The sequence below is a fragment of the Myxine glutinosa genome, chromosome 1 (assembly GCF_964187855.1).
Source record: "Myxine glutinosa chromosome 1, kmMyxGlut1.1, whole genome shotgun sequence".
Taxonomy (NCBI): Eukaryota; Metazoa; Chordata; class Myxini; order Myxiniformes; family Myxinidae; genus Myxine; species Myxine glutinosa.
In genome coordinates, this window is record NC_136261.1 from 228,640,737 (window position 1) to 228,655,135 (window position 14,399).

At 40.8% G+C, this 14,399-nt stretch overlaps 1 protein-coding gene across 1 annotated transcript in view; it reads right to left on the reverse strand.

Moving 5' to 3' along the window:
* Positions 1-909: 909 nt before the first annotated feature.
* Positions 910-14,399, reverse strand: part of GLIS1 (GLIS family zinc finger 1) — a 247,379-nt gene continuing 233,889 nt past the window's right edge. Inside the window, exons 2-3 of the mRNA XM_068130592.2 lie at positions 4,192-4,353; positions 910-1,341 (exon numbers count right to left, since the gene is read on the reverse strand). Coding sequence (XP_067986693.2) covers positions 1,201-1,341; positions 4,192-4,353 — 303 coding nt within the window. The 3' untranslated portion in view covers positions 910-1,200. The remainder of the gene's footprint in view (positions 1,342-4,191; positions 4,354-14,399) is intronic.

Below are 14,399 nucleotides of genomic sequence, written 5' to 3' on the forward strand. Positions count from 1 at the left end.
TTGTATATTAACGTATATATTTAATTTTCACAAGTTTCCCCCCAAAAATCTGTTTTGCAGAGCTGGTCTTGGTTGAGAGAATGTCAGAAAGCTGCAACCAAGTAGTCTCAGCCAGAGCTTCGGGAAGCAATGCATGATGGGGGATGTTTGGAGACATATCTGATCTTGAATGTCACCAGAAGTCGGCCAAAGCTCTGGCTGAGACTACTTGGTTGCAGCTTTCTGACATTCTCTCAACCAAGACCAGCTCTGCAAAACAGATTTTTGGCTCTGCAAACACCAGAATGTCACCAGAAGTCGGCAATAAATTTATAGCCTGGTGTTGGCTTAGCGGTTAGGATGCCGGCTTGGGATCCTCGGATCCTAGGTTCAAATCGCAGTCGATCACTGAATTAACGCCAGGGGGGTTGACTCAGCCTGTCATCCTTCCGAGGTCGTCAAATTGAGTACCAGTTCACTGGTAATTCCCTGCATGTCGCAAGAGGCAACCAACAGGGTTGGCGGCAGGAAGGGCATCCGACCATAAAACATTGCTTCAAAAAGGGGACCAAGGTGCCTGAAAAAGAGGACCACGGTGCCTGAAAAAGGGGACCACGGTGCCCAAAAAAGGGGACCACGGTGCCCAAAAAAGGGGACCACGGTGCCCAAAAAAGGGGACCACGGTGCCCAAAAAAGGGGACCACGGTGCCCATAAAAGGGGACCACGGTGCCCATAAAAGGGGACCACGGTGCCCATAAAAGGGGACCACGGTGCCCAAAAAAGGGGACCACGGTGCCCAAAAAAGGGGACCACGGTGCCCATAAAAGGGGACCACGGTGCCCAAAAAAGGGGACCACGGTGCCCGAAAAAAGCCAACCCCTGCTCTGTGGGGAAAAAAGGCCTCTGAAGGTGGTTCCTTTTCTTTTTTTATATATAATTAACAATAAAAGACATTTCCATCTCATTATAGAAAGTACTTATAGATTGGAAAAGAAAAAACAATTAAGCGATAGGTGAAGATTATCTCGATTTGATACCATTTTGAGGAGACCTCGTGTATTAAACACTAGTCTTGCTGTGTCATTGCATTGAAAACAAAACCAATACAGATGATGACTTTGGGAATGTCAAGCTTCAAATTTGTGGGCTCGGGTATGCATTCTGTAACATGGGTGAGCAATCAAAATTACTTGAGGTACTGCCACATGAGAGATTTATCATCAGAGAGGTTGTCCAGTTAAAGTACTTACCTTGTGCGCACCTGGCTCCGCACGTGTCGCGTGCGCCTTCACGTGCTTTCGTAAGGAGCTGGGGTCGGTGTAACGCTTGGTACACCCCGGAAGCTGGCAGGCATAGGGTTTCTAATGTAGAGATGGGGGTAGAGAGAGGGGGAGGGATGAGAAAGATGCAGCGAGGAGCAGACACCATCCCTCGTCAATGTCAATGGATAATAAGGAAAGGAAAGACAGCAAGTTGTTATGGGTTTTTATAAGTATAATGACATAAAGGGTTACCTCTTCATGCAGTATCCTCAGGTACGATGGCGAGGAAACGCACGGGCACAAAAGGTATAAAGGTTAGTCCAGAGGTGAATAATGAAATGGTTTAACATAATGTAGGGGCATGTGTGTGTGTGTGTGTGTGTGTGTGTGTGTGTGTGTGTGTGTGTGTGTGTGTGTGTGTAGGTGTATACGTTTGTGAATGTGTGTATGTATGTATGCATGTATGTATGTGTGTGTAGGTGTATACGTGTGTGTGTGTATGTGTATGTGTGAATGTGTGTGTGTGCATGCATGTGTGTGTGTGTATGTGTATACGTTTGTGTGTGTGTGTGTGTGTGTGTGTGTGTGTGTGTGTGTGTGTGTGTGTGTGTGTGTGTGTGTTGTGTGTGATGTCATCATAACAGACCAATACGCCATCTCAAAAATAGAAAAAGCCTCTTACACAGATATATGTGTGCACCTGTCAGGGATCATTCAGCATTGTAAAGACATTTAATACAACAACAACAACAACAACAACAACAACAACAACAACAACATGCATTTTAAAGGCCATTTTCCCTGCTAGAGCGGGGGTTAGCCTTGCGGTCCCCATTACAATCTTCTCCATTTTGCCCTATTTTCTGCATCTCTCCTTGTTAACCCCCTTGCCCGCATTTCTTCTTCCACCATCTTTAGCCAAGTCTTTCTCCGTCTTCCCCATCCTCTACTTCCTTCTACATTCATTTCCATCACTTCTCAACCAGTCACTTTCATCCTTCCTCAACACATGACCAAACCATCTCAACCTGTTCCTCTTCACAGCATCCATCACAGGCTCTATTCCCATCATCTTTCGCAATTCATCATTTGTGTTCCTCTCTCTCAACGATACTCCACACATCCACCGAACCATTCGCATTTCCACCCTTTCCAACCTTCGTTGCTGCTCTACGTTCATTACCAATGTCTCGCTCCCATAAATCATAACACTTCTCACACATGCAGCATCCACCTTTCCCTTCAGCTTCAACGACACTCCCCTCCTCATCAGCACGCCACTCAGTTCCCGTAACTTCTTCCATGCACATCTCACTCCAGCAACCGTTGCCGAGTCTGATCCACCTTCTCCATTCAGCATGTCTCCGAGGTAGCAAAATGTTTTCACACCTTCCAGCTTCACGCCGTCTCCAAGATCCAACTCAACATTTCCTCCATCTGCAGCTCCCTCTGTGCACACCTTACACTTGAATGTAGCTGCCACACTGGTTAATGACCCTCTCAGACCACTACATTTTTGATGAACCCACTCAGCGCACATTGTACATTGAATGGAGTTCACTCCGACACCCTTCCTACACACAGCACAGGGCCATTTCCCAGTTCTTTCCACCTCACCACATGCTTTACCACTTGCCATCACCTTCATCTTTCCGATATTCACCTTCAGACCTTTTGTCTCCATACATTCCTTCCACGTGTTCATCTTTTCCTTCAGTCCATCCATACTTTCCGCAATCAACACCAGATCATCTGCATACAACAACTCCCACGGTAAACCCTCCTTTACGTTCCGAGCCAGCACCTCCATCACAGCTACAAATAGTAGTGGACTGAGTACCGACCCCTGATGCACTCCCACCTTCACCTCAAACTCACCACTGTTCCCGTCCTTCGTATTTAATGATGGAAAGAAACGCGAGCCATTTGTAACCCTTTGTAGGATTCAACAGGATCTTCGGGAATGCTCTTGCATTGCATAAAGTTTTTTGTTTTTATGTATGTGTGTACACATACATTCACACACGTACATACATATACACGTACGTACATGGTGTAAGGCTCGTAATGGAGCTCCCCCACACACACACAAACACATACACACGTACGTACATACATAACACACACACACACACACACACACAAACACACGTACATACATAAAACACACACATACACACACACACACACACAAACACACACACACACAAACACACGTACCTACATAAAACACACACACAAACACACGTACATACATAAAACACACGTACATACACACACACACACACACACACACACACACACACACACACACACAAACACACACACACACACAAACACACGTACCTACATAAAACACACACACAAACACACACACACGAACACACCGATGAGACAAACACTTAACACAGCCACTGAGCATGGAGGAAGTGCAGGCACTGCCTTCACTTCCCGGGATACTCCAGGTATCAATGACATCACAACAATGGTGCCGCTTTTCTCACATAAAAAATCAGGGAAAATGCCTTGGGGCAACCTTCAAACTGTCCACGCACAGGTTGTTACGAGAAATGTGTACTCATGCTCAAAAACAATTAATAACTAGAACGATTATGCATTATTGAACATATGGAAAAAGGAAAAAGTTTAAGAGTAAGTTATTTCTGCTATAATTTCACCGAAATTGGTCTGAAATTCTGTTCCTCCTTTTCCCTCTCAGTCTGCTGCCCACACGGCCCTTCCCTCCCCTCTCCTTGCTCCTATCTCCTTCTCTCCAGCCCCTTTTCCTTCTCTTAATTCAACCTGCTATCCATATGCGTACGTAATAAATAATTGATCCCTCCTATGGTATTGCCATTTTTGCACCGATAGTTTAAGGACGACAACGTCGTGCTATGAATCACCAAACACCAATCGGATGTTCGGTGGCACTAAGCATGGCAGACCCACCGTGTCAACATGTGTGCGCTGGTGCTTGGCACGGTCGCTCGAGTTGCTGAAGGCTTTGGAGCACGTCGGGTGTTGGCACATGTAGGGCCGCTCACCGGTGTGCGACCGCAGATGGATCTTGAGGTTTTCTAGTCGAGAAAAGGCCTTCGGGCAACCTTCAAACTGTCCACACACAAGTAGTTATGAGAAATGTATACTCATACTCAAAAACAATGAATAATTAGAACAAACAATCAAAGATTGCAGACCTCGCCCAGACTTGTTTTGTGTGGTTTTATAGTACGTATTTTATAGACATACTCACATTATAATTGTACATACTTTTTTTTTTATAGAGGTACTCAGTTGAAAATATATAGCGTGTAAAAATTGTAGTCTACATTGGCAAATTATATGCCTACAAAGAGACAAACAAACAAACAAACAAACACAAACCCAAATGCAATAACCTCTCTTCTGGCGCAGGTAATAATATGAGTTCTCCAACATGGAACTTCTATGCAGGAAGACACCACCATCAGGCCCATCAAAGCCTGCCATATTATTACCAACAGGCATGACTAGTAATGGAATAAATAAATGTATTCAAGCATAAAATCGCATAAATCCAAATAAGGATGACGACTTATTTGGATTATTATGGTTTAACATAATGTAGGGTGTGTGTGTGTGTGTGTGTGTGTGTGTGTGTGTGTGTGTGTGTGTGTGTGTGTGTGTGTGTGTGTGTGTGTGCTAACATAAAATTATCTAACATAATGTGAGAATTCAAATAATCCAAATAAGTAAGTATTTAGGAACTCCAAATCAGGATCACGTCAGTATCATGTCCTATTCATGGTCTTTTTATATATATATATATATATATATATATATATATATATATATATATATATATATATATATATATATATGTATATATATATGTATGTATATGTATACATTATTATATATATATATATATATATATATATATATATATATATATATATATATATATATATATATATATATATATATATATATATATATATATATATATATATATATATATATATATATATATATATATATATATATATATTTATATTTATATATATATATATATTTATATATATATATATATCTTTATATATATATATATATCTATATATATATATATATATAAATATATAAATATAAATACATATGTACACATATATAATGTATACATAATATAATATAATATATATACATATATATAATATATACATTACTATATATATTACATATACTATATATATATACAGTATATGTGTATATATATATATGTATATATATATATATATATATATTTATATATATATATACATTTATATATATATATATACATACACATATATATATATATATATATATATGTATATATATATATTTTTTTTAAAAATTATGTAATATGTAGATATTTATATATAAAACAATTTATATAATATATATTATATATACTGTATATACAAGCATTACCATTTGTTAGATATTGCTGAGTATGTCATTGTGAGAACATTTTGAACTCCCTTTGTGCACCATGTGCCACATTGCTTTTACAGTTGCAGGGAGATGGACAGTGGTAGTTTTGCTTGATTTCACTAAGCTCGATGAGATTGTTGTGCTCTGGTCTGATATTCCTTTCTGTGGTGTTTGTCTAGTAGTATACACAGTGCTGAGCAGTTTGAAAGAAGCCGCCTCAATACGGCAATCGATGATGTCAGCATTATTTCCCAAAATGATGTCCAGGATTGTATATAATGATTGGTCACAATAATGTTTTGAGATCGTGACTGTATATATATATTAGATACATGGGGTGCAAAGGTTGTCTAAATTGCGAAAAGAGCGCGGAGCCAAACGGCGCGAACGGTGCCCCGACGGCGCACAACAAAGGAAGACGAAGTTTGTTTGGACAAACCCGCGGAAACTGGTGAGCGTCATCAACCGCAGGGCGCGTGAGCTTTCTCGTGCACCGTAACCGGGGCAACCACGGCCATGCCACGCACGTGCGCACCCAAAATGTGAGCAAAGACCCATTTGTAGTCCGTGAGTGCATTGCGTCGAAACGTACACGTAATGGAAACCGTTTCGATCGTCTTGAGCAATAGACCAAAATAATGAAAGGATGTGCCCTGAAATAATGAAAACACGACGTCAGTCCGACAAATCGAATTGGCAGAACACGTAGGGCAAGCACGGTCCATTGTGCTTTGAAAAAGAGCAAAAACGGGGTGGTCGCTCAATGTTGGCGATTTACAAAAGACTCCTTTGTTTGTTCTTTGTCTGCAAATTGATATCGATCGCTCAAAGCAAACTGCAAAGTGAAATATTCTAGTTTTGCGTCACAGTAAATCCTTATTTTTTGTATACAACATCGAGGCTCGTGTAAGAGCTAACATTGATCACAAAAAAGACAAACGGACACATAAAACATACGATAAAGGGAGCGGGAGACAAGATGGGGAGAGAGAGGGAAGCACACAAGTACAACATTTGAGAGCAGGGACACCGGGAGATCTGTGGGAGGGAGAGGGCTTGGGGAGAGGAGGCATGGGAAAACGGGGAGGTGGGAACTTACTTATCTCGTTCACTATAACTTTACGTAACCGTGACGTCAGGTGGAATGGGTTACCTTTTAGCGAACCAGTTGCAGGTGCCCCTCCGGACAACCAATGGAAAACGAAGCAAAAATACTCCCTGGTAGACTCGGGTTTTCAAAGTACAAACCACACGTAAGCAATAAATACCCCAGGGAAAGCTGCTGTGACATACAGCAGACCACTATTAAAATGAAAAACAAAGTTTAAACAAAAACAAATCCACATGTCACCATAATGTAGTGTTTTCCATGCTTTAATAAGGGTAGATACAGGCGAGAAATCCAAGATCCGCCATAATGAGATCAGTATTTCCTCTTTATTTGTGTATTTTCTTTCTCTCTCTCTCTGGTTTGCCAGGCAATGAGTATTGCTTCCATGAGTATTGTAGTGGTGGGAGGCTTCAGGGGGAGTAAAGGAAGTCATCCACAAGGGCATTAACAGGGACCATCGCCCACAAGGTAAAGCGCAAGGATCTTGTGGATTTGTAAAAAAAAAAAATTCTATCAACACTATAACTTTATACAGTAATGTTTATGTCTTAAAACTTCATCAATGAAATAAAAAGTGTTACTAACATTTCTCTCTCTCTCTTTTGGAAAGGCTTTAAAACGATCCTTACTGGCAAAACGATAAATGAAAACAGAGATACAAAAGTTGTGAAACACTTAAAGACAGAAGGAGAAACCTAAACTCAGAGAGAAGAAAGGCCAACGGAGACGAATGCTGTTCACAGCTCCTGCATGTGGTTTGCACAATGGGTAGATCAACATCTCATGTACGGATGGCCCAAAAACACCAAACCCTACACAATACATATATTTTTCATGTTTAAAAAAAAAATCTTATTTCACGTTATATAATATGTAATATATATATCAAAAACAGGCGGACAATATATAAATATTCACCTCGTTACCTCCTCCACCAAAGGTGGATCAAGGTTATCTTTTCACCCCTGTCTGTTTGTCTGTTTGTTTGTGAACAAAATATCTCAAAGAGTTGTGGACGGATTCGGACGAAATTTGGCAGGGATGTAGCGTATGCGACAAGGACGAAATGATTAGATTTTGGTGAAGATCCGGATCCGGCTACTATAATTTTAAAGTGATTTTTCACCATTGGGAGATCGGGCCAAAAACGATACGTAGCAGGATATCTCAAAAAGTTATGGATGGATTTGGACGAAACTTGGTGGACAGATTGGGTGTCTGACAAGGACGATTCGATTCGGTTTTGGTGAAGATCTGAATATGGATTCAGATATAAGAATTATTTAATATTCTAAGTGATTCTTCACCATTGAGAGATAGGGCCAAAAACGATACGTAGCAGGATATCTCAAAAGGTTATGGATGGATTTGGACGAAACTTGTTGGACAGGTTGGGTGTCTGACAAGGACGATTCGATTCGGTTTTGGTGAAGATCTGAATATGGATTCAGATATAAGAATTATTTAATATTCTAAGTGATTCTTCACCATTGAGAGATAGGGCCAAAAACGATACGTAGCAGGATATCTCAAAAGGTTATGGATGGATTTGGACGAAACTTGTTGGACAGGTTGGGTGTCTGACAAGGACGATTCGATTCGGTTTTGGTGAAGATCTGAATATGGATTCAGATATAAGAATTATTTAATATTCTAAGTGATTCTTCACCATTGAGAGATAGGGCCAAAAACGATACGTAGCAGGATATCTCAAAAGGTTATGGATGGATTTGGACGAAACTTGTTGGACAGGTTGGGTGTCTGACAAGGACGATTCGATTCGGTTTTGGTGAAGATCTGAATATGGATTCAGATATAAGAATTATTTAATATTCTAAGTGATTCTTCACCATTGAGAGATAGGGCCAAAAACGATACATAGCAGGATATCTCAAAAAGTTATGGATGGATTTCGACGAAACTTGGTGGACAGATTGGGTGTCTGACAAGGACGATTCGATTCGATTTTGGTGAAGACCCGGATCCAGCTAGTATAATTTTTAAAGTGAGATTTCACCATTGAGTGATATGGCCAAACCAGGAGAAGGTATGCTCTCTACTGAGTGCCGTTCTAGTTACATTTGTTTTTGGCGTGTCTTGGATGATACCTCCATCTATCTAATCCTAATTACAGGTAATCTATAAAGATGAATTTCATTCCCGCTCAATCTATGAATTATAGCCCGACAGCATGGTCTAGACCTATTGCACTTATACCTTTGAGTCGGCCTAAGGATTCTCGACCCGACTATAAACTGTGGCATTGATGCTTCGCATGTAGAACGTTGCATTGCCAAGCATGCTGTGCCTTGGATGGACATTAAGTTGGGTGCTCGTATTAATTACCCTGCACTCGCGAAGCGAAAAGCACGGTTAGGCATTCGGGTGTGTACGTGTGGCGAACGTACGCATGTGTTCGTGTCTGCATTTTAAAAATACATTTTCTCGACAACCGTTGGTCCAATTGACACAAAATTTTTACCATGGGAGCACCTCCGCCTGCAGAATTTTTTTTATAACTATGACGTCATAGGTCACGTCGTATGGACGCCATCTTGGAAAAACGTTACACCTCCATATCTCCGAAAACGCTCAATGGAATTTTTTTTAACAATGCTCATAGTGAAGCACTCCCCATGGGGAATAAGATATGTTAATGACAATGTCATCGGTGCCTTCATTATGACGTCATAATTCGACAAGTACAACGCTTGATCTGATCAGTATGAAAAAAACATTTTCTCTGCAACTGTTGGTCTGATTGACACGAAGTTTTCACTGTAGGAGCACGTCCTCCTGTAGAATATTGTAATGATAATTATGACGTCATAGGTCACGTGGTACAGGCACCTTCTTGGAAAAATCGAAAAATGTTTCACCTCTGTCTCCAAAACTGCTCCATGGAAAAAAATTAAAATGTGGCTCATTTTAAAAAAAAACTCCGCATGGGGAATAAGTGTTGTTAACGATAACGATGACGTCATTGGTGCCTTAATTATGACGTCATCATTTGACAGGGACAACGCTTGGTCTGATCAGTTTGAAATTTATTGAGTGTGATCTACACAACAATTATATTAGAGAATGAAAATTTATTGCTCACGTGGTCTGGCAGTCATATTAGATCAAAAAAACCAAAAACCTTCAAAAACAGAAGAATTGGCTCACACCAAGTTGGCTGCGCAGTGTAAAGTATTCTATGAATACCATTTAGTTTATGAATGTTGAAGATACCACAGTGTCTTTCAGAAAGAGTAAGCAAATTACTACATCTAATTGCTGAAATTATGCACTCCGAAACAAATTGCAACTTCCTGCTGAAATTGTGCACCCAAATCAACCCCAGTCGAACGTCAGGCCTGGCCACCTGGTTCCTGAAAGACGTGGGCCAACATCATTCCCCATATGACACCGACAAGAAGGTGGGAATAGTTGGGGCTGTAAATGCAATAATAATAATTATTATTATTATTATGGTAATAGTAGCAGTTTCTGTAGTTGTCGTCTTAATCTCCGAAAACTTCTGCACTTTAAGCTTCTTCCATGTGCAGCTTCAGATGTGTCCTTTTTATACTTGTTAACTCAGTTCATAAAATAATAACTACCTTCAGCAAAAAGTAGAAGGCTCCACAGTGCTCAAGTCTGGTAGTAAGATCTTAAACTTGCTTTCATGAAGCAACCACAAGTGTGATGTCGGAAGAGACGTCTCCAAAGATGACAAACATTATGATTATGATGTGATGACAACCATTATGAGTGCGCAATGCTAAGACAAGACGAAAGAAGGCAAAGAGGGGTGGGGGAGGGGAAAATAAAATAAATAATAAAATAGTCTCTAATTCATGTGCCCCGAGAGTCGGGCCAAACATAAACAACATATCCGAGGGAAATAAAATATCGGCGGCTACAAAGAGCACGAAAAGCGCAACGCGCAGCTCCATCACTCAAGTGCGAATATCAAACACGCGCCTCTCCCGGGATGTGTGCGCACATTGGCACACCCACAGAAACACAACAAAACAACAAAGGCCAGAGATTGGGAGGGAAGAGAGTCAGGAAGGGGAGGGGGGGGGGGGGTAAAATCCAAAGGCAGATAATATTTTAGTTTCCGTGCTTTTCGGGCAATCCCGTCGAGGCATAAACGTGACGGAGCGGGGCGCGTATCGGATCATTCAACTTATCCATGCCAGATGTATGGCGCCGATGGTTTCCATTAAGGGCGGCGCTCCGTGAGTAACGGTGTGTAATGTATTGGGCCCTCATGGCCTTCGGGGACTCTCGGCTCTCGCCTGCCCCTGTTTGAATCTGAGATTCTCCCCGGATGGAATCCTCATGCGTGAGCAACTGCAGTCTCCTCTATAAAAGCGGATGGTCCTATCACTCATTGTACATCCTATGCGAAGAGCGTGTCCGAAACGTATGTCACATTTTTGAAACCGAAGCTTTGAAATGGTCTGCATAGGTTAATCCATCCAAAGGTAGAGACAAGAATCAGTCGATGTAGCTGCGTTTAATTCTGTTTGGGAAACCAAGTCGCCCGGCTCAAGCAGCGTCCCTTACAATTTCGCTAGAGACGAACATGCAGCACATGAGGAGCTTCCCCACATCGCCAGCAGCTTTTTCCCACTCCAAGCCGACGAGTTCCTTGGAGGACTGTGCAAGGGCCGCAAACAATGACACAATGAAACCATGGACGCTCCCCTTTGGTTGCAACCCTGCCAACGTCACCGTTTCATTCGGAAGTAGCAATCACACATGTTTTGTGGCCAGAGTGGCACTAAGCGTGGGTATTCAGTGAATGTGTAGCTTCATTATCACAAATTAATTCGGTGAAGTTAATGAAACTTATCATTGTACATACAAGCAACGGTACCCTACGGGCGGGGCTTCAATTGGGAGGCCCAAATGAAAAGGGAAAATATCAGAAATTGAAGGCTTTTTTATTTTAAACGATTTATATAAACATCCGTTAAATCATATCGCACGCAAATCATCAAAATCTAAACAGTATTTGTAGAATTTCAATAAAAGCCACATCACTGTTCATATCGGTAAATATTATTCCATAGTGTTTGGAAAAATTGGAAAATTGGAAATATTGGAAATTGGAAAAATTGGGGGAAAATTGGAAAAACAATATAGCCTATTTTACTCCAGGGGGTCCCAGGATTACCCACCCAGAATTTGGTTGCGATCGGTTCAGCCGTTTTTGCAGTACCTGGGAACAGACAGACAGACAGACAGATAGACGGACAGACAGATGGACGGACATTTGGTGAATTATAGTAAGATTTCCATTTTACAACAATTTTAATCTATACCTGGGCGATCATCGATCGACATTATATTTCCCATAGTTCTTGATAGGTTTGATAACATAGCTCGGAGGTAACTTTGAGTTATCTAGTTTGGATTAGATTATCAGCGGAATATAACTGGACTGTACAATATGTTTTCCTGGTGCTTTACAAGTTGAGGATGGTATCATATGAGACTGTAAGCTGAATGTTACATTTGCTAACATTCACTTTGAATGTTATACATTCTTTAGGATACATTTTTCAAAGAACAGGCCAATGTGTGCCAGTGCCCTGGACAAATTCCAGAAACTTAGCCTTCACGACACCTAAGATGAGAGAGAGCATCATCGTGTGGCTTCGCCCACTGAAACGTCGGGACAGTAAAATGGCAAGGTGTTGTCCCAACCACTTCCAGTAACGTAATAGACAAGGCTTGTGTTAACCACTGACATAGCAATCCTCATCACTTAAAATATTTCTTTTCAATCAAATGAGAGAGTGGAATGCATAAAAAGTCATCCACTGAATGCACTGAAGTTGAAAGGATCAAAAAACTTATTCAAACTTTGAGAAAAATTATCATTTCTGAAATGTTCTCCAAAATGTATTTGTTCTCCAATGTGACGTTTCTTCTGGCACTGATTCTCTGATCACCCCTGACAACTCATGCTTACTTTAATGTACAAGTTGTGCTCCATGAGAGAAAGTATGGGGATGATGTCAGTAAGTCGGCGTGTGCTCAAACTGATCGTGCTGATCAGTAAGTCCAAAGCCGATAAAAGTTGAATTAGAAAAATGAAACAAGGTTGATCATTCAGTTGAAAGGTTAAATGGTTCTAAAAGAAGGAGAAAACAGTTGAACTAGCCATATATATATATATATATATCAGTCATTATGCGACCTTCATATCATCAGTGGGGAACCAGGTCAATGGCCGGCAGCCACTTATCCAATGTTTCGTGTATATATATGTATATGTACAGTATATAAAATAATATAGTTCGCTATTTCTATACATATATATATATTTATATTTCGGTATTTCAGTATACTTCGGCATATTTCGGTATTTCTGCTATTTGTCACAGTTTATATAATACCATATGCGTAACAATCCTATGATGATGGTCCACGAGCAGTTTAAACCACTGGTCTGTAATGACTTAACACTCCCTTTGTACCACCCCTATAAGGAATATTATTTGATCATTATTTAAATTGTAATTAATTTACAGAATAATCAGCCTCGGATCACCACGCTCCAAAGAAAGCACCTCGAGAAGGAATTCCGTCACATCCCTCTTCCCTCGCCTGGCTCTCCCATACATAGAAAAACATACACAAACGGGTTTCACAAACGGGTTCCACAGCTGTTCAAACACACAAAGCTTTCACTCTTTTGTGGCTCGTATGATACAGGAAAGTCTGCATTGATGGTAACTCCCTCTTTCAAGCTAAGTTTGCCATATTAGACAGGTGTCTACATAATTCAGGTGATTTAATATCCCTAAGAGTGATCATACTTGATTGACAACTAGGTAGCTTTTTGTCTAATAGTTAAAGATTTGTTTCTTTTGTCGACTGGCTGGTGTGGGTGCGATTACCATGGCTACTCGTTCTTATCAACCCACAATTGGCAAGTGTGGAGGGTATGTCAAACACTCAGCACAAGATAAGGGAGGTCCTTGTCTTGCAGGGGACTGTGATAGGCTGGAAGGAAAATCGGGTGACTACTATGCTTGCACTGGAATGACCTTCAAAGAGTGTGAGCACAGTTTATGAAGGCATTGCAATCCATATTCTTCAGTATCACAGGCTTCGATAATGCGTTTCTTAAAAACTGTTGGATAAGCAAGTCATTAAGCGGTTGTATCAGCTTTGTGTCTTTTGTTTTATCTCCTCCAGTTGCTCAGACTGGCGTAAATTTTGGAAAACCGATATGCTTCCTGAGCGACAAGACCTGTCCATAAACCAACACAAGGACGAGCGTTTATAGCTGGGCTTACATTTCAAAAGAAACGTGGCACCGCAATTTTATTGACTAAAGATTGGATAAGTGGCTGCCGGCCATTGGCTGATACCTTTGGTCGAGAGTTATACTCCAAACGCTACATCAATCTAACACTCCCACGGCAAGATGATCGTGAGTCCCAAACATCCCATGTGGCCTGCAGATTCGTTTGGAGGAATTTGATTTGTTTTGTTTAACCTAAAGTGATATTGGGAAAGAACATGACAATTCGGACACCAGTTCTGTTGTACCGTTGTTTTGTGGTATGGTAAAGAGCCCCCA